We start from the raw sequence: 21,042 nt of genomic DNA on the forward strand, positions 1-21,042 counted from the left end.
TGATTGTTGACCCCCTCAAAGAATTCTAGTAGATTGGTGAGGCATGATTTCCCTTTACTAAAACCACGTTGACCCTTCCTCAACAAATTATGTTCATCTATATGTCTGACACTACTGTTCTTTCAACCAGTTTGCCCAGTACTGAAGTCAGGTTTACAGGCCTGTAATTGCTGGGATCACCTCTGGAGCCCTTTTTAAAAACTGGCATCACATTAGCTATCCTCCAGTCATCTGGTACAGAAGATGATTTAAATGATAGGTTACAGACTACAGTTAGTAGTTCTGCAATTTCACATTTGAGTTCCTTCAGAACTCTTGGGTGAATACCATCTGGTCCTCATGACTTACTGCTGTTTAATTTATCAATTTGTTCCAAACCTCCTCTAATGATACCTCAATCTGGGACAGTTCCTCAGATCTGTCCCCTAAAAAGAATGGCTCAGGTTTGGGAATCTCCCTCACATCCTCAGCCGTGAAGACCAATGCAAAGAATTCATTCAGTTTCTCCGCAATGGTGTTATCGTCCTTGAGTGCTCCTTTCGCACCTTGATTGTCCAGTGGCCCCACTGGTTGTTTAGCAGGCTTCCTGCTTCTGATGTACTAAAAAATTTTTTGCTATTACTTTTTGAGTCTTTGGCTAACTTTTCCTCAAATTCTTTTTTGGCCTTCCTAATTGTATTTTCACACTTCATTTGCCAGTGTTTATGCTCCTTTCTATTTTCCTCACTAGGATTTAACTTCCACTTTTTAAAGAATGCCTTTTGCCTCTCACTGCTTCTTTTACTTTGTTGTTTAGCCACAGTGGTTCTTTTCTGGTTCTCTTACTACGTTTTTTAATGTAGGATATACATTTAAGTTGAGCCTCTATTATGGTGTCTTTAAAAAGTTTCCATGTAGCTTGCAGAGATTTCACTTTTGGCACTGTACCCTTTAATTTCTGTTTAACTAACCTCCTCGTTTTTGTGTAATTCCCCTTTCTGAAATTAGATGCTACAGTGTTGGGCCACTGCGGTGTTTTTCCTGCCACAGGGATAGGGCCTTCCTTACCAATACGCAAAACACGCAGCAGCGTAGGGGTGCCCTGTTCCAGCCCCTGCTCCGCCCCACCCCTTCCCCACCTCTTCCTGCCCCTGCTCTGCCCCAGCCCTGCCCCCATTCCCCTAAGCTCTGCAGCAGGGCTGAGCCTGTACTCACCAGCAGTGGGAAGTGCAGACCCGGTCCCAGCCATGCCGCCGGTGAGTGCTGGTGGGTGGTTCCTCACTGCCCCCCAAGCCAGCCCCCTCTGCAGAGGCCTGGGGCCAGCCCCCCTTGCTCAGGCCTGTCCCCCCACCTCGATGGGAGGGGCTGCATCGGGTCCCAGAATAGCTAGGGATGGCCCTGCACAGGGATATTAAATTTAATTATATTATGGTCAGTTACCAAGCAGTCCAGTCATGTTCACCTCTTGGACTTGATCCTGTGCTCCACTTAAGACTAAATCAAGAATTGCCTCTCCTCTGGTGGGTTTCAGGACCAACTGCTCCAAGAAGCAGTCATTTAAGGTGTCAAGAAACTTTATCTCTGCATCGTGTCTTGAGGTGACATGTACCAACCCAGTCAATATGGAATACACCCAACCGAATTGGCAACCCTGGCTGCGTCGCAGCCTTTCGTGACACGGGGAGGGGAGCGCGATTGCAGATGCTTAATTAATTTTGCCTCATGTGACATCCCGTCGGCCGGGTCCAAGGAGACCCTAGCAACCATTTATGCCGGTTTTTGCCATTCAGCGCCAGAGTGGGTACCGCCTCGGCAGCCGATTGGCTCCTCTGGCTGTCAATCTGTACCTCTCCGTTTCTTACCGTCTTGATTGGCCTCGGTGGGGGTGATGCTTTTCCCGCCTTCCCTTCGCGCTAATGTGCGCCAGCGGTTCCCAGTGACTGGCGCCTCGAGATGGGGGCTGGGCAGGGAGCGGGCCGCGTTGGGTCCGAGGTGTTTATGGTCCCCGAGGGATATTGGAGAGCAGGATAGTCCCCATGGTGGTGGGTCTGGGACCTTGTAGGGAGGAGATTGGCCATGGGGGGCAGGGCTCCTTGGGGGGTAGAGGGTGGGTCGCCCGGTGGCGGGGGAGCAGGGTGGGGAGTGAAAGATGTTCTCTGGGATGGGAGGTGTTGGGGGGCGGGGAGTGAAAGATGTTCCCTTGGATTGGGAGTGTTGCGGGGGTCAGGACAGGGTCTCTGCTGGTTTGGCCTCAGGTTTCCTTGCTGTGGGTGTTACTGGGGACAGGTTCCTATGGCGCCTATTGTAGCCATAGTTTCTGAACTGGGGTGGAGTACGGTTTGCCTCTCGGTATGGCTATGCTGCGAGCTGGCTCGGGTTCGCAGTGCTCGGGTTAAGGGGGCGCTGTTTGTGCTCAGGCTGCAGCCCGAGCCGCGGTCCCCTCCCACTTCGCTTTTCCGCGGCACCTCTTCCTGACTCCGTTGACAGTGTGTGTTCTTTTCTTTGCATAGACAAAACTCATGGTCCTGGAAAAGCAGTGAAAGGATGATTTGGGAGGTAATAAGAGAGCAGAAGCTGAGCAGGTGAGATGGGGAGTTTGTTTTGTTGTGTGTTAAGGCTTAGTTAACTTCAGTGACTAATATTTTGGAGAAAGCATGCTTTTTGTTACAGCTTCAGCACCCTAACTCGTTCAGTTAAGGTGTGAGGGCTAATAATTTATGTCTGAAACATCAAACCAGTCCTCTAGGGTGGGAAATTGTGTGGGGGTTTTGTTTTTGTTTTTGAAGCAGAAAAAATCCTTCCAGCCTTTGCTTCTTACTGATGTATAAACACGGGCATTTGGAGGGCAACTATAAAAATGCCACATTAGCAAATAGATAATGCATAATCAATATATTTTTAATAGGACTGTTAAGCGATTAATAAAAAATAATAGAATACCATTTATTTAAATATTTGTGGGTATTTTCTACATTTTCAAATGTATTGATTTCAGTTACAACCCAGAATACAAAGTGTACAGTGCTCACTTTATATTTTTTATTATAAATATTTTCACAGTAAAAAAACAAAAGAAATAGTATTTTTCAATTCACCTAGTACAAGTACTGTAGTGCAATCTCTTTATCATGAAAGTTGAACTTACAAATATAGAATTATGTTCAAAAAATAACTGCATTCAAAAATAAAACAATGTAAAACTTTAGAGCCTACAGGTCCACTCAGTCCTACTTCAGCCAGTGGCTCAAACAAACAAGTTTGGTTACAATTTGCGGGAGATAACACTGCCCGCTTCTTGTTTACAATGTCACCTGAAAGTGAGAACAGGTATTCACATGACACTGTTGTAGCCAGCGTCACAAGATATTTACGTGCCAGATGCACTAAAGATTCATATGTCCCTTCATGCTTCAGCCACCATTCTAGAGGACATGCGTCCATGCTGATGACGGGTTTTGCTCAATAACGATCCAAAGCAGAGTGGACTGACATATGTTCATTTTCATCATCTGAGTCAGATGCCACCAGTAGTTTGATTTTCTTTTTTTTTGGTGGTTCAGGTTCTGTAGTGTCCGCATCGGAATGTTGCTCTTTCAAGACTTCTGAAAGCATGTTCCACACCCCATCCCAATCAGATTTTTGGAAGGAACTTCAGATTCTTAAATCTTGGGTTGAGTGCTGTAGCTATTTTTAGAAATCTCACACTTCTTTGCATTTTGTCAAATCTGCATGAAAGTATTCTTAAAATGAACAACATGTGTTGGGTCATCATCCGAGACTGCTATAACATGAAATATATGGCAGAATGCGGGTAAAACAGAGCAGGAGACATACAGTTCTCTCCCAAGGAGTTCAGTCACAAATTTAATTAACACACTATTTTTTTAACAAGCATCATCAGCATGGAAGCATGTCCTCTGGAATGGTGGCCGACACATAAAGGGGCATACGAATGTTTAGCATATCTGGCACGTAAATACCTTGCAACGCTGGCTACAAAAGTGCCATGTGAAAGCCTATTCTTACTTTCAGGTGACATAAATAAGAAGCAGGCAGCAGTATTTCCTGTAAATGTAAACAAACTTGTTTGTCTTAGTGATTGGCTGAACAAGAAGTAGGACTGAATGGACTTATAGGCTCTAAAGTTTTACATTGTTTTGTTTTTGAGTGCAGTTATGTAAGAAAAAAATCTATATTTGTAAGTTACACTTTCACAATAAAGAGATTGCACTACAGTACTTGTATGAGGTGAGTTGAAAAATACTATTTATCATTTTTACCGTGCAAATATTTTTGTAAACTTTGTATTCTGTGTTGTAATAGAAATCAATATATTTGAAAATGTAGAAAAATATCCAAAAATATTTAATACATTTCAATTGGTATTCTATTGTTTAACAGTGTGATTAATCGCGATTAATTTTTTTGAGTTAATCGCATGAGTTAACTGCAACTAATCCACAACCCTAACTTTTAACTATTTGTAACTGCCCCATTTAATTCTCTTTTACATATATACATATATATCTCTGTGTGTGTTAAGATCAAGCACACAGATTCCGTGGGGACATGTGTACCTCTTTTGTGTCTCCAGTTGTTAGTCCGATAGCTTCATCAATCTAACAGTGGTGTGGCTGGATTGTACTCTCTATGGATAGTTACAAAACCTCTAAGACTTGTCTGAAGCCCTGACACTTTACTGTTTAAAGAAAGTGATATCAGTAGAGGAGAGACCGTTAATGTAGAATGTAGCATTTAATTTGTCTCTTCCATTCTGAATTTGGAAACTGCTAAACAGCTAGTTATATATCATAAAGATTGCTGAGAAATGAATCTTTCAGGGAAAGGTGGGTCTCCTTAAGGAAGACTAATACTGGAACAACAGTAAAAGTATTGTGTGAGCAGCGGAGAGCCCCACCAAAGGCTCATCTCTCCATGGAAAAGCTTGTCCTCATCTCACACCGTCTTTATTTTTCATGGTGCAAACTGGGGAACACTGAAGGCTGTCTGTATGCCGTGGAGTGTTCTCTCAATCATTGATCTCCTTGGTCCCTTCTATATTTTCATTATAGATGGACTCCTAACTGGTGTTCCAGCGAGGGTCTGACTATGGCAACCAAGGATTGTGTCCCCTCTGAAGAGAGCACCTCATTAGGATTACCCCTTCCAGGACTGAGTGACTCTGATGAGCTGAGCAAATCCTACCCTTGGACCAACAAGAGTAGAAAAAGTGGGCTTTCCAGACTCTGTCGGAGTAAAGCTTCTTTGTCTGGTGATTATCATGTAGCACTCTGAATTTGTCAGTGTGAACTTATGAATCAAGATATCTGTTCTTTCCAATGCCTTAAGACGGGGTGGTCAACCTGTGGCTCCAGAGCCACGTGTGGCTCTTCAGAAGTTAATATGCGGCTCCTTGTATAGGCACCAACTCCGGGGGTGGAGCTACAGGCACCAACTTTCCAATGTGCCAGGGGGTGCTCACTGCTCAACCCCTGGCTCTGCCACAGGCCCTACCCCCACTCCACCCCTTCCCGCCCCTTCCCCTGAGCCTGCAGTGCCCTCGCTCTTCCCCCTCCCGGCCAGAGCCTCCTGCACGCCATGAAACAGCTGATCGGAAGGTGTGGGGAACGAGGGGGAGGTGCTGATCGGTAGGGCTGCTGGTGGGTGTGAGGCGCTGGGAGCGGGGTGAGGGAGCTGATGCGGGGGGGGGGGGGGGGGCTGCTGACATTACTGTGGCTCTTTGGCAATGTACATTGGTAAATTCTGGCTCCTTCTAAGGCTGGCCACCCCTGCCTTAAGACTTTTCCCATAAATTAGAAATGACACAGTTAAAGAAGTAATTGCAAAAAAAAGATAATGTGTTCAGGAAGTTGTACCAAAGGAGTGAGGAGGAGGAGGTGATTGAATCTAGAACAGAGATAGGGATGGGGGACAAATTTGACTACTTCTGAACCCAGAGGATATCCAGGGGTTGGATGAAGGTCTTACTACATGGTGACTATTACCAGCATAATGGTTTACATACCCTTATGTTGCCTTGTTTTAGACCAGAGGTTCTCAAACTGTGGTCCGAGCTCCATTCAGGTGGACTGTGGATAATTCCCTCTAAGGTGCATGCCTGGGCAGCTGCACACAAGAGAGAATGGCCACCCATCTAATTAGTGGAGCTGTGCAGGCATGGCTCCACTGATTAGGTCCCTGGACCCTGGAGAAGGTGCACATGTAAGGTGAGGTGGTGGCCTTGAGGGGAATAGCGGGTAGTTGAGAGGGGGCAGTGGGGTAAGAAGAGGGGGTGGGGGGAATTTGGGATATGCAGGGCTGCAGTGGCCAGGGAAAGAAGTGACTTTCCCCAGCTCCAGGGCTGCGGCTGCTGGAGAGACCCCCACTCCTTCCCAGCCCCAGCTTGGGGGCTGCTGTGGGGGAGGGGGAGAGGGAGAGACCCTCCTCCTTGCCAGCCCCAGCTGCCGCGGCAGGAGAGAGAGGGAGAGACCCCCATCCTTCCCAGCCCAGCTCGGTTGCTGCCACAGTGCGGGAGACCCCCCCCTCCTTTCCAGCCCCAGCTTGGGGGCTTCCGCAACGGGGGGGCGGGAAGAGGGCACATCCATCGATTTAGAAAGGTAATACTATTGATATTAAAACGAGTTGCGTGCTTTTATTTGTAGAACAAAAAAAATTTTTTGGTTTTTTTTTGTATATAACGCTTTTATCCAAAGTCCTTTACAGTAGTTATCTAACGATACAAACAACATTTGGAAAGATCATTAAGTGGTCCACCGAGACCCTCAACAATTTTCAAGTGGTGCATGGGAAAAAAAAGTTTGAGAACCACTGTTTTAGACACTTTCCTCAGTACTGCCTACCCCTGCTTGTTCTTTTGGGAGTGAAATGACTTTATAGGTGACACTATGATATTTCCTGAAGTACCTCCCTTTCGATGTAGGACTTCTGAGAATTTCAGCAGAGTCACTTTGCAAGATGTGCCCTACAGATTTTTGTTTGTTAGTAGTCAAAAGTATAGGTGGGTGAACAGCGCTTCCTCACCAGTTCCAGTGCTGCTGTAGTTACAAGCAGGTAATTAGCTGGTTTCTGACTAAGCAAATATTTAATGGAACACTGTCTATGTAAAAATTATTAATAACAGCTTAGATTATTAAAACGGATAGAATTTTTAAAATCATCGTTTGGTCTTTTCTCAGGTTGGCCAAAAGAAAATAAGACTAGTGAAACAGTGCATGAGAACCAGTAACATTGCATTTTTCCAGCCTTTGAGTCATAAGTACTGGAATACTTAAATCTGATCAAAACAACTGTTCGTATTAACATTAAAAATATTGAAAACATTTGTATTTAATATTAGGCTTTGAAAATCTTTCTTTAGTCTAAAAATTTAAAGTTTTTTATATGTAAACTACTTGACAGTTGCTTCAGTTGGTGATCTTTCCCTGAAAATTGTCTCCCCGCTAAATGTTCTTTTATATCAGACTTCTTTAACTACAGAGATGTTCATCTTTTTTCCTTTAGAGGATGAATGGACTTCCTATTGCTTATCTTCACTGGCTGCTCATAACATTTGTTCTGGCAATCTTGGTAACCCTTGGGCTCATTTGGAACTTGCCTCCTTATACTGTTCAGTCGGTAGCACCTCTTGTTCCTTCTTGAATGTCATGAGTGTAGAGGAATCCCTCCCGTCGCTCCCAGCTGCTGTGCGCAACCCAAATAAAGCCGTCTTCACTGTGGATGTCAGGACAACAGAGGTACAGGGAGTCCTCGACTTTACGACGTTCGCCTTACGACGAAAGGCACTTACGACTTGACACCCTGATTTGACATACGACAGTTGGTTTCAACGTTATGACGCTCGGTCCCACAATGGAGTGGACTGCTGTTCCGAGTTACGAAGTTTTGACTTACGACGCAATTTTCAAGAACCAATTGTGTCTTAAGTCCAAGAATCGCCTGTACCAGCCTTTTACCATGGCTGTAGCAGGACCACCCACTAAAAATGAGCTTTGTATAGTTCTGTTATAAACCACATAGCTTTATGTAGATTCAGACTTGTGTAATTTTTACTTGTATATGTAATGGAACTCGAAGTCATTCACAAGTCTTAAAAGTATGTGAGATTTATGTATCCCAAGTATAGTTTATAATTGCCAAAATGCACACAAGACAAGATCAGACAGAACACTGATCTATTGAGCCCTTTTCAAGCAGGGAAGGGGAAAATAAAACTTTAGGACAAAGGTTAATACAAATTGAAATATACTTGGAGTTCTCTGCACTTAATGCTGTATTCATATAAGCTTATGGCCAGTGTATCTAGATGTCCGAAAGTTTAGGCTTTCCTCATGCAGACGTAGGTCCTACACTGAGTGTGTAAAATGCTCTTTGTGGTGCAAAATCGCTTTAAGAACTCTAGACATTGTGTGGTTAATGTACCTTTTGAAGGTCTGGAGCAGGTCACTTTATTTAAAACAAAAAAGACTTGTCAGCTGGAACCAGCAGTTGCAGCTGCAGTAAGCTGGAAATTGAACTGAAGACTGAACTGTGGCTTGAGTGTAACGAAGGACCCTTTCACTGTGCTAACTGGATTATCTTACTGTAATCAATTTAAAGGAATTGTAGTTAAGTTAAAAGCAAGGGTTGGCTAATTGGATTTTGGGTACTAGTCTGCAGGTTGCTGATCAGTTGTTTTTGCTGTTAGATATATCTAAAACTATAGTCCTATTTAGGATTTACTTGTAAATATAACATAATTTTATTCCACTAGATAGTTTTGTTTTCACAAGCCAAATGGCTGGACGGTGCTGAGTAGTATACAAGAAAGGGGAAAAGATAAAAGGAAAGCAGTGTCTCTGTTTCATTTACCAGATAAGTGACTATGACTTTGTCTAAACTACATAAAAAGTTGGGCAGTGTAAACGGTCTTTGTCGACACTTTTGCCAACAAAATACTTTCACCCCCCTACAAGCGTTGTCAGCAGGAGAGCGCTCCTGCTGACAATGAGCCATTTACGCTGCCACTTGCTGCGGCAAAACTTTTGTCTTTTTTTGAGGGGGGGAGGGTTGTTTTTTTAAGCACCTGTGAACGACAAAATTTTGTTGTTCAATTGGCAGTGTAGTCAAAGCCCAAAGCAGCGGATTGTCATAAAATTGAAACAGACATAGGAATACGACTAAGTATGAAGTGAAATACATAGCAGGTTTCAGAATAAAAGTAGGACCTATCATTTCCAACTTCCATTGAGAGAAGATGTGATGTAACGAAATATTAGACCAGTCATCTAGTAGGAGAACTAGAAATAAAATTCTTACTGCATTCTTTTTCCTCTCCTAGATTCTTGTTGCCAATGACACAGCCTGCAAGCTCCTTGGGTACAGTAGTCACGAGCTGATTGGCCAGAAGCTGTCCCAGTTGATATCAAAATCTACTCGGGGTGTAGTGGAGATTCTAGGAGAGGAACATGTGGAAGCTGATGGATATGCAGCTGTGGTTTCTGGAACAGTGGTGTGTGAGATGTTCAAGCAAATAATCCCTTACAGAAATACACTTGTGTGATTATTTCAACTTAACTCTTCAGTGTTGTCCAGTACATGTCCCTGGGTAACCTTTTGTCACTGTTTGACAGTGGAGGCATTTCTTTTTTTAAAAGAAGCTTATAAGCATGTTTTGCCTTTTTTAATTCTGGCTTATGAAGTCATTTGGGAGGCACTCGTAAGAGTCATCCTTGTGTCAACTTGTATAGTCAGGATGACTGTTTCTCTATCTAACGTCCATTATGAATTAATTTGAGCAAAAATGTTAATGGCTCAACTTGGAGCAGTTTAATACTAACGCAAGATTCCCAAGGACTGTCTCAATGTAATTTAAAAAAAAAATTAAACTCTTAAATTGCATTCCATGAATTATAATAGTTATCAAAGCAGTCAAATGTGATGAAATATCTGAGGATATATATGGCAAAACACTTAACTGAAAATGAAAAAACGATATCTTGCCTTCAAGGGAATATAAGCCATAAAGTATGTGGAACTGTCTGAGAGAAATGTCTCAAAAAAAGCCTTTTTTTTGCTCCTGTTGTCCAGTTATTGCATGTGCAAATATTCTGGAGGTAAAATGAGCTCATAGCCTCTCAGCAGGTCTTCTCTTTTAAAAGAGATTTAGAGCACCTCAGAACTACAGCTTTCTCAGTCCTAAAACAAGTTTGGGGAGAAAAGTGAAGGTTTGGTTGGCTGAGGCCCCAGAATAGAAATTAGCATGTCTGACAGGTGTTCAACTCAAAATTTGTGCTATTAAATGTAGTTCAGAGACTTCTTATGGTGTAGTAAATGCATAAACCCTTTCTATCGCAATACTAGTAAGGCCTGATAAGAACAGGGCAGGGGAAAAAGTGAGTAAACCTCATGTGAAAGAATCCTCTTATTTGAGAGGAATCTATTCCAACAAGAAATAAAACTGGCATTTTTGCAGTTGAAATTAATAAAGCTACCATTGAAGTTAAGTCTGCTCGTTTATTTCCACAGTGCTAACTCTTCTTGCAAGGATCCAGCTGCTGTTTTGGTTATTGTAATTTACTGAGATTCCCATAAGGAATGCATCTTTGAGTGTATGGTGTTAGAATAAAGAAAAGGAGTACTTGTGGCACCTTAGAGACTAACAAATTTATTTGAGCATAAGCTTTCGTGAGCTACAGCTCACTTCATCGGATGCATTCAGTGGAAAAAAGTGTTTTCCACTGAATGCATCCGATGAAGTGAGCTGTAGCTCACGAAAGCTTATGCTCAAATAAATTTGTTAGTCTCTAAGGTGTAAGGTGCCACAAGTACTCCTTTTCTTTTTGCGACTACAGACTAACACGGCTGCTACTCTGAAACCTGGTATGGTGTTAGAGTATCATTTTTTAAAAGGCATACAAAAGTTGGGGAAATACCTTGATCATTTTTCTGAGGTTGAAGAGAATAACAGTGTGTGTGTGATCGGTGAACTATTTGCAAACCTTCAGCCCTTTATATTCTAACAGAGCAAAAGCACTGGATCTTATATGGGACTCCATGTTGATTGTGCATGTCAGGTGTGAGGTTTAAAAACAAAGCTGTTATGCAATCACAGAGAAGTTTTAATGTTACATGCTCTTTCAATGGCCGAGTAACTCAAACAACTTTATTTGTAACAGCATTTCAGCAAAGCCGCAATATTGGAGATACAAATGTATAAATATGCAGCTTGCATATTGATATTATGCATTCATTGAATGCAGGGCTTTGGAGCAGAGCCCGGAGCTAGAGCTCTGAGCAGCTCCGCAGCAGTGGAGCTGCAGGTTTTTGCCTGGAGCTGGAGCAGAGCAATCCTATAGTCCAGAACTGTTTGTCATACCCCCTATAATACAAATGGAGGTTCCCATTTAATTGAATGTTTTGGAGAATGCAAGAGGAGTTGGCACCATTAAGGAAGACTTTTTCACTTCGCCCTGTTCGAAAAATTAATAGAAAGGTCCCTTATCTTGCATTTCTAACAGCAGGAGAGACACATCTCAGATTGAAATCTTATTCAGCTCTCATTGCCCTGAAGCTGTTGGTAGGTAAAGAGACATATCAGTACACTGTATTTAATGCTGATTTCTGTTAACAGGTGGATGTTATAGGACGTAGCAATGAGAAGATCCCTGTCTCAGTCTGGATGAGGAGAATGAGAAGCAAGGACAACCAGTGCTGTGTGGTTGTGCTGGAACCAGTGGAAAGACTCTCTGCCTCTGTTTCCTTCAGAAGTGATGTGAGTGTTCTGTTCTATTAGTCACAAAATGTGAGCGCAATTTGACAAAAGAGCTTTTGTGGAAGTGAGGGGATCTTAAAAGCTTTAACAGACAATTTAGTATTCATGAATATGAAAGATGTAGATAGCACTGGCTGGAGCCAGGTGTAGTGTGGGCAGACTCTGCAAGTTTCTCCCACACAGCCGTGCCAGTTGATCTCAGTCTTGACTTGCATTTTCTAACATGATTAGCTCAGTGGTCTCTCAGTATAGATAGAATACTGCAGGTGAATTAACAGACATGGTTGTAAATCTTTGTGTACAAACGCTTTTTTTGTTGGGGGAAATCTCAGATACTGTCTTTCCACTTGCCTCACATGGATTTTAGCTACATGTGGTTTCCGTGCATAAAAATAGTGTCAGAGTGGCACTGTATTATACTGCATCTGCTTACTGAATCAGTGTTTGTTATTGGTATTGACTCTCTTCATGGGCACTTCCAGCCATATTGTTTGGTATTAGCATAAACTGCTCTTTAGGAATGGTGTGGCCTGTGGTTAAAACATTACAATTATGAGGGTCATGTGAACTCTTTTTAAGGGAGAGATTACATCGTGTGACCTTCTTTTTGCTCATCTCCATGGTTACACATCATTGGAAGAAGTAGTTGGTCACTACATAACAGATCTGATTCCTTCGGTGCAGATCCCTCCTCCTGGCAAGAAAATTCCAAAGGTACTGTGTGGTCTATCAACTAAGCTGTTCCTTGCTCTTCTCACTTGTGATATAAATACTGCACAGTCTTCATATTTCATATATGTTGGCTTTCTCTAGTTGGGTAACAAATAGAGCCTCTGGTGGCAGATTTAGCACCTAAGACCTAAGTCTCCTGATAATGGCTATGGAGTTGTTGGTTGCTGTTCAGGTGTTTCCTAGCTAAGTAATGAGCTAGGGCTTTCACTGCAGGAGCTCTCCTAGTGAAATAACACATTCTCCCCTCCACCCCCTGGAAAGCTTTCCTGTGCATAACTTGATGTGTAAACAGTGTTTCTCTTTTTAGAATCTCAAGATCCAGAGATCCATAGGTCGAGCCAGGGAGGGCACAACATTTCCTCTCAGTTTAAAGCTGAGGGCTAGTCTTCCTGATGAGGATCAAGTCTCAGTGATTGAGGATGGACTCCTTCAGGAGTTCAAGACAGGATCTTCCACAGACTGTTCTTACTCTGCCACTGTCTGGGTTTTCACTGCCCTCAGTGGGCTTATCACACTCCAACGAGATGGGAGCATCTATGGCATCAACAACAGTTTTGCTTTAATGCTGTTTGGCTATGAGAAAAAGGAGCTGCTGGGAAAGGTGAGGCCTGAATTTTCACCCCTCCTCCCCCCAAAAATGATTGGTGTGTCTTAATGATCTCAAGTCTGCCAGCAAAAGAATCTATTCCACTTGCTCAGTTAGAACTGCTGTAGTCAACAAATAAGTGTGAGGTGGTCGTTGGTGCGTAAGTTAACTTCTGAACAAAGGATTGCCAAAGGATTAGAACAAATTTTAAGCATGCGGAAGCAGACTCTGTAATCTCTTCTTCCATCACTGTTGTGGATCATGTATTGGGGGTAGCCTTGTTAGTCTGTCTCCACAAAAACAACAAGGAGTCCAGTGGCACTTAGAGACTAATAAAATAAGGACAAAATAAAGACCAAATAAATCTTAGTCTTTAAGGTGCCACCGGACTCCTTGTTGTTGTTGTTGTGGGAAGTCAGACAAACATGAACCACAAGGATCAGATTGGATTGCTTTCTCCACCAGCAGAGGTTATTGGCATCTGTCACCAACCAGTGAGGAGTCAGTCTGATTCATACTGTTGTATTCTGTATTTTAGAACATCACCTTCCTGATTCCTGGTTTCTGTAACCACACGGATAGAACTGATGAATCCTCCTTGCCATTTCCCCCTCTTGATGACTGCATGGAGACAGAAAATGGACGAACCTCTGGAGATATTAAAAGAGCCCAGCAGGGAGACTGTTGTATACCAGATAGTAGTAGAGAAGGTAAAATGACCTGAAAGGGGAGAAGCATGTCACTGAAAATGGTTGTGTGTGTTACGAAATGACTGGATTTCTGTATAATTGAAAGCACATGTTTGAAATAATCAGTTACATTGCATTGATGGAAACTTTATTTTACTTCTACTTCCCTCTGCATTTCTAATGGCAAGAAACCAAAGAACATGCCAGTTCAGAAATAATTATACCAAGAATAAATAATACTTTGCCTGTATAGCATCCTTTTTTCTCAATTATCTCAAAGCACTTCAAAATGTCTGAAATGTAACTGGCTTGACAGAGGTGTCGGTATGCAGAAGTCTACTGTATTAGCATTTTAAAGGAGAACCTTAATATTGGTTAGCCAATATTTGGAGCTTTGCTGGTTTGTTTCTGTTAACAGGAGAAAGTGCTGATGAGTCAGGTATATTATTTGGTGCAATCCTGTCCATTTACAAAGAATGGACACACATTCCTGTTCCCCTGAACGCAGTAGGAACAAAGAGGAGACGGTGTCTTTCTTTGCTCACAGTTTCCAAGCGTACCTTTCCAGCCAGGGCCCTGTCTACAAGAAGCACTTTCTCATTTGGCTTCCTTGCTATCACTGTTTCTCATGGCTTTTCTTGCTGCCACACACAGCTGCATTCCAAACAGTGCTCCAGCCCCTGTATTTGAAATCTGTTCCCAGGGATACTCTTCTTCTCCCCTGAGTTAGTTCATGTTCAGGCCTTCTGTGTGGCCTGTGCTTTGGATGGTGGCTTCTATTGTTTCAGCTATCTTACTCCATAAATGAGTTCAATTGCTTCTTCCATTCAGTCAGAATAAAGGGCAGCCTGCATGCCCTTCAGCAGTCTGATTGTCTGTGTATCAAATACACCCTTATTGTCGGCTAGCAACGTCCTTCAATGTAAGTCAACTACAAAAGAACAGTAAAAGTATTTTAAATATGACAGAAGAATTCTCAATCAAGTAGAGTTTCCATGTTCGAGAATGCATCTGTGAGCTGAATACCTGGGGTGGGGGGAAGCAAGAAATTTATCAAGTTACTGTAAGGTATGTTCAGTCCTGTTTGTTGTCCTAGTTAAAATTCTAGTTTTAACAAAAGAGCTCTTGTTGGTGTTAGTTTTACTGCTTAATGGAGCTGTTAAAATAATAGACCTGGTGTTACAGTGTCTTGCTAAATTCCTTGCTTTTTCATGCATTGAAATCAGAGCTGTATTTCCAAAGTCATAGTCTACGTCAGTGGTCCCCAACCTTTCTGTGGAAATAGCATAATTTCTATTCCCAGAAGACTGTGGCGGGTGCCAGGACACCCGGCCACCGAAATGCCGCTGAGAAATGGCAACGCTTCTCGGTGGCATTTCGGCGGGCGATTCTCCGGCGGCCGCGCTCAGCAGCGGCATTTCGACAGTGCGGTGTCCTGTGGATGCCCACAAGTGCCCCGGCTGGTGCCATTGCATCTACATCGTCCAAAATGAGCTCCTTCTGAGAAATAGCTATGAAATGGCAGCTACCACTGTGATCAGTCTCAGCTGGAAACAGTGGCAAGTATTTCTAAAAATTCTCCTGGAAATTCACTTTTATCTAACAAATGTGCAATTACTGTAATCTGAGGTATTCTTGCTAATCACACCTTAAGAATTTGCTATAAGAAAAACAGTATGTGGCTTTATTTTGCATGCTTCTTTTTGAAGAAGAAAAGGAGAGGGGAATGATTTTTGGTTACTGTGTTCAGTAAACTTCTAGCTGTTACTGATACACACAACCATTCTATAAGATTCCTTATACTTAAAAGTATCTCAGGCTGCTTACTCTGATCACATTTCAGCAGTATGTCTTCCCACCCACTCTGTTTTGTCTCTCTTCTTTTCCTTTCATTCTCTTCTTTTCCCTTTTCCTTTGTAGCAGCTGCTCTCTGGCACCAAATATATGTGTATGGATGAGGATTAGTGGCTTTTCAAAAGTGCTATTGTCATCTGTTAATGAAATAACTTAGAGCTTTCCTTTTGAAAGCAAACCCAGGACCTCCAGTGCATATAGCTTTTATTAGTGCAGTGGACTTGACTCATAAAACTACTTCCAAATCCTGGTGGTTTGGCTGCTCTGGATAGCATTTGCTTCTGTGAGGATTCTGGATAAGGTAATGTCGAAGTTTCCATTATAACCCCTGTCTTCAGAATCTCAGACTTTTAGAAGTATTCTTCCTCTGCATGGGTATTTTCCATGCTGGGTCTTAATGCAAAGATAGATGAAGATATTTTAAGGAGCGTCTGAGCATAATACAACCTTTGTGGACAAACGTGACCTTGTGTGTGTATTGTACAGGTGAGAAGTAACTTAGAAATTGAGCGAAACAAAGTCTTAAAGTGTTTCAGAAGGTTGGCTTTTCTACAGTAAATCCCAGATTGATTCCATGTTATAATCCAAGACAAAGGACTCTGATTTCTCCTTTTCTGCAAACGGTAGAGGTTCAAATTATAGTATGAGTCTATATTCGAGTATTTTGGTACAGTAACTCCCCACTTAACGTCCTCTCACTTAAAGCTGTTTTGATCTTACGTCCCTGCTCAATTACAGAACATGCTCCATTTAAAGTTCTGCTATGCTTCGCTATAACATCGTTTGGCTGCCTGCTTTGTCCACAGCTCCCCTATGCCCCCCCCCACAGCTCCTCCTGTCTGCTGGCAGACCTTGCAGATCAGTGCTTTCCCCCTCCGCCCCCTGCCCGCAGCGATCAGCTGCGTTCAGGAGGGAGCAGGGAGGAGCAAGGATTCAGCATGCAGGCTCCCCTTCCCTCCTCTACCTCCGAACATCGCAAACCAGCTGATTGCCGTGGGCAGGATGCAGGGGAGGGAGGGAGGGGGGAGGTTGCATGTCGATCCTTGCTCCTGCCCTCTGAATGTCGCAAGCCAGCTGATTGCCGTAGGGAGGGGGGAGGAGCAAGGACACAGCATGCCTCCCCCCTCCCTCCCCTGCCTCCTGCCCACAGCAATCAGCTGGCTTGCGGCATTCAGGAGGCAGGGGAGGGAGGGGGAGGCATGCTGTGTCCTTGCTCCTCCCCCCTCCCTACGGCAATCAGCTGGCTTGCGACATTCAGAGGGCAGGAGCAAGGATCGACATGCAACCTCCCCCCTCCCTCCCTCCCCTGCATCCTGCCCACGGCAATCAGCTGGCTTGCGGCATTCAGGAGGCAGGGGAGGGAGGGGGAGGCATGCTGTGTCCTTGCTCCTCCCCCCTCCCTACGGCAGTCAGCTGGCTTGCGACATTCAGAGGGCAGGAGCAAGGATCGACATGCAACCTCCCCCCTCCCTCCCTCCCTCCCCTGCATCCTGCCCACGGCAATCAGCTGGCTTGCGGCATTCAGGAGGCAGGGGAGGGAGGGGGGAGGCATGCTGTGTCCTTGCTCCTCCCCCCTCCCTACGGCAATCAGCTGGCTTGCGACATTTTGGTCCTAAATAATAAAATTAGAGATCTGAGATGCATGAACTATGTTGGTCATTTGCACAAGGCAAATGGTAGCTGTTTGAGGACTTAGGGTTATTGGCTTCATAGTTCCCTCTAGCTCTCAGCTTTGTCCTCTGGTTCCTTTTTGGATGCGGTGACAGGAACCAAAAGGAATTGGTGGACAGTGCTTTCGGTCTCTACCAAATAGATTCTGGGGGGAGCTTTTCTTGTTTTTAGTCTAGATTTAGTCACTTTGTATCTTCATTTTGTAGCTGTATACAGCCTAGTTTAGCTGTACGTAGTTTTGGCAATGTCTGTTTACTTTACTTTACCTCGCATCCTCACTTGCATTCTGATTCCCTTTGGATATTTCTGCACTGTAACAGACCACTGTTTCTGTTCTTTGAGTCTTTCCTTAAACTTTTTGAGCTTTGTTCTTCTTTCTATCCTAGATGTGTAATTTTGGTGAATTAAGGTTACCATAGCAAACTGAACTTTTGTGGGTTTTTTTCTTGATTTTTGGAGCGGTTTGAAATAACTTTAATGTTAAATAATGTAAATTTTCTTGTATTGCATTTGTCATAGGTTTTTCCTGGGGATCTGAGCATGGGCTCAGATTCACTGTCTCAGGTTTGAACAGAATGGAAAATCCAAAAGTAGTGCTCAGGTTCTTCACCTACCCAGTGGTTTCAGGGCTGCTGCTTTCTTCTGTTTTTCTCCACCTATGTGTTTGATGCTTTAGCACTCGACCATGCTTCTCTGGGAAGTTAGGTTGTGACGACCTCCTCCCCCGCACCTTTGTCACCTGGGTCAGTTCTACCCTTTAAACTATTAGGTACTAGATACAGAGCAGGGCCATTCCCAGGCTTCTTGAGCTATGAAAGCTGACATATTTGCAATCAAGACTAAATCTGAAGAATTGTCTCATCGTGTTTGGTACAGGTGCCAGCCTCTTGCTTCCTGGAGATGCAGTCCTCCTGCTACACGAGAAGCAGAAACTATCAAGGAGCCAGACAGAAGAGATTTTCACTAGTGCAGAGACCTGGCTGGAAAGTGGGAGCAGTTTGCCATCTACTTTCTCGTCACCTGCAGTGACATCCACACATTTCAGTGGGTAGGTTTTATATGTGCACTGTCAAAGCTTCTATAAATCAAGCCAGTTAGCAACAACTGCAAGAAATAGTGTTTCTTTATTTGTAAAACTGAACTGGGAGGGGTCAGGAGAGCGTTAGCCTCCTGTACTTGTTTTTTTGCAGCTGAGGGGCTATCTGCAAGGCAGGTAAAGCATCTTGTCCATCTCTGCTGCTTCTTTAGTCCTACCCATATTCAGCCAGTTAGATTACCCACTACCACCACTCTGACCTGTAAGGGTCACTTTCTCCCTAGCCAGAAATGATATCTAGCTTCTGTCCGCACTAGGTCAGGAACAGATTTAAAGAAGTGTTTAAATACAATTCCAGCTAAACCAATTTCTAACATTGCTTGGCCCCATTCATGCTATCCAGCAAAAGTGTTCTAGGAACTAGTCTAGCTGGAACTATGTTTTAAACAGTGTTCCTTCCTTCTGAGAGTCACTGTATGCTATGTAAAAGTCTTGGTTCATTTAGTACTTCATCTTCCCACAGAACTTTGCACTCTATTAGCAGGGAAGCCCAACTGTCTCCTCTGGATCTCTTTAGGTCATAGAATCCTAGAATATCAGGGGTGGAAGGGACCTTGGCATGTCATCTAGTCCAACCCCCTGCTCAAAGCAGGACCAATCCCCAATTAAATTATCCCAGCCAGGGCTTTGTCAAGCTGGGCCTTAAAACCCTCTAAGGATAGAGATTCCACCACCTCCCTAGGTAACCCATTCCAGTGCTTCACCACCACTCCTAGTGAAAAAGTTTTTTCCTAATATTCAACCTAGACCTCCCCCACTGCAACTTGAGACCATTACTCCTTGTTCTGTCGTCTGCTACCACTGAGAACCGTCTAGATCCATCCTCTTTGGAAACCCCCTTTCAGGTAGTTGAAAGCAGCTATCAAATCCCGCCCCCCCCCCCCCCTTCTTCTCTTCTGCAGACTAAATATTCCAGTTCCCTCAATCTCCCCTCATAAGTCACGTGTTCCAGCCCCCTAATCATTTTTGTTGCCCTCCGCTGGACTCTTTCCAATTTTTCCACATCCTTCTTGAAGTGTGAGGCCCAAAACTGAACACAGTACTCCAGATGAGGCCTCATCAATGCCGAGTAGAGGGGAATGATCACGTCCGTCGATCTGCTGGCAATGCTCCTGTTTATACAGCCCAAAATGCAGTTAGCTTTCTTGGCAACAAGGGCACACTGTTGACTCATATCGAGCTTCTTGTTCACCGTAACCCCTAGGTCCTTTTCTGCAGAACTGCTGTCTAGCCGCTCAGTCCCTAGTCTGTAGCGGTGCATGGGATTCTTCTGTCCTAAGTGCAGGACTCTGTACTTGTCCTTGCTGAACATCATCAGATTTCTTTTGGCCCAGTCCTCTAATTTGTCTAGGTCCCTCTGTATCCATGGTTTCTGTAAAGGGAAATCATGTCTTATTAATCTATTAGAGTTCTTTGAAGGGGTCAACAAACGTGGACAAGGGGGATCCAGTGGACATAGTGTACTTAGATTTCCAGAAAGCCTTTGACAAGGTCCCTCACCAAAGGCTCTTAACATAAATTAAGTTGTCATGGGATAAGAGGGAAGATCCTTTCATGGGCTGAGAACTGCTTAAAAGTCAGGGAACAAAGGGTAGGAATAAAGGTAAATTTTCAGAATGGAGAGGAGTAACTAAGGGTCAGGCCTAGGACCAATCCTATTCAATTTATTCATAAATGATCTGGAGAAAGGGGTAAACAGTGAGGTGGTAAAGTTTGCAGATGATACTAAACTGCTCAAGATAGTGAAGACCAAAGCAGACTGTGAAGAACTTCAAAAAGATCTCACAAAACTAAGTGATTGGACAACAAAATGACAAATGAAATTTAATGTGGATAAATGTAAAGTAATGCACATTGGGGAAAAAATAACCCCAAATATGCATACAATATGAAGGGGGCTAATTTAGCTACAACTAATCAGGAGAAAGATCTTGGAGTCATCGTGGATAGTTCTCTGAAGACATCCACGCAGTGTGCAGCGGCAGTCAAAAAAGCAAATGAGATGTTAGGAATCATTTAAAAAGGGATAGTCTCCCTCTTATTCTCTCTTATTGCCCTTATATAAATCCATGGTACGCCCACATCTTGAATACTGCGTACAGATGTGGTCCCCTCATCTCAAAGATATACTGGCATTAGAAAAGGTTCAGAAAAGGGCAACTAAAATGATTAGGGGTTTGGAACAGGTCCCATATGAGGAGAGATTAAAGAGGTTAGGACTTTTCAGCTTGGAAAAGAGGAGACTACGTGGGGTATGATAGAGGTATATAAAATCATGAGGTGGTGTGGAGAAGGTGAATAAGGAAAAGTTATTTACTTGTTCCCATAATATAAGAACTAGGGGCCACCAAATGAAATTAATGGGCAGCAAGTTTAAAACCAATAAAAGGAAGTTCTTCTTCACTCAGTGCACAGTCAACCTGTGGAACTCCTTGCCTGAGGAGGTTGTGAAGGCTAGGACTATAACAGGGTTTAAAAGAGAACTGGATAAATTCATGGAGGTTAAGTCCATTAATGGCTATTAGCCAGGATGGGTAAGGAAAGGTGTCCCTAGCCTCTGTTTGTCAGAGGGTGGAGATGGATGGCAGGAGAGAGATCACTTGATCATTACCTGTTAGGTTCACTCCCTCCTGGGCACCTGGCATTGGCCACTGTTGGTAGACAG

The 21,042-nt window shown here is 43.5% G+C and overlaps 1 protein-coding gene across 1 annotated transcript in view; it reads left to right on the plus strand.

Annotated features, from left to right (window-relative positions):
- The first annotated feature begins 1,857 nt into the window (after positions 1–1,857).
- Positions 1,858–21,042, plus strand: part of PASK (PAS domain containing serine/threonine kinase) — a 54,457-nt gene continuing 35,272 nt past the window's right edge. The window contains 10 exon segments of the mRNA XM_043522484.1: positions 1,858–1,932; positions 2,490–2,561; positions 5,052–5,251; positions 7,501–7,733; positions 9,317–9,487; positions 11,609–11,749; positions 12,329–12,463; positions 12,789–13,082; positions 13,606–13,777; positions 18,158–18,329. Of these exon segments, the coding sequence (XP_043378419.1) occupies positions 1,868–1,932; positions 2,490–2,561; positions 5,052–5,251; positions 7,501–7,733; positions 9,317–9,487; positions 11,609–11,749; positions 12,329–12,463; positions 12,789–13,082; positions 13,606–13,777; positions 18,158–18,329 (1,655 nt within the window). The 5' untranslated portion in view covers positions 1,858–1,867.

The sequence above is a fragment of the Chelonia mydas genome, chromosome 9, assembly GCF_015237465.2.
Source record: "Chelonia mydas isolate rCheMyd1 chromosome 9, rCheMyd1.pri.v2, whole genome shotgun sequence".
NCBI lineage: Eukaryota > Metazoa > Chordata > Testudines > Cheloniidae > Chelonia > Chelonia mydas.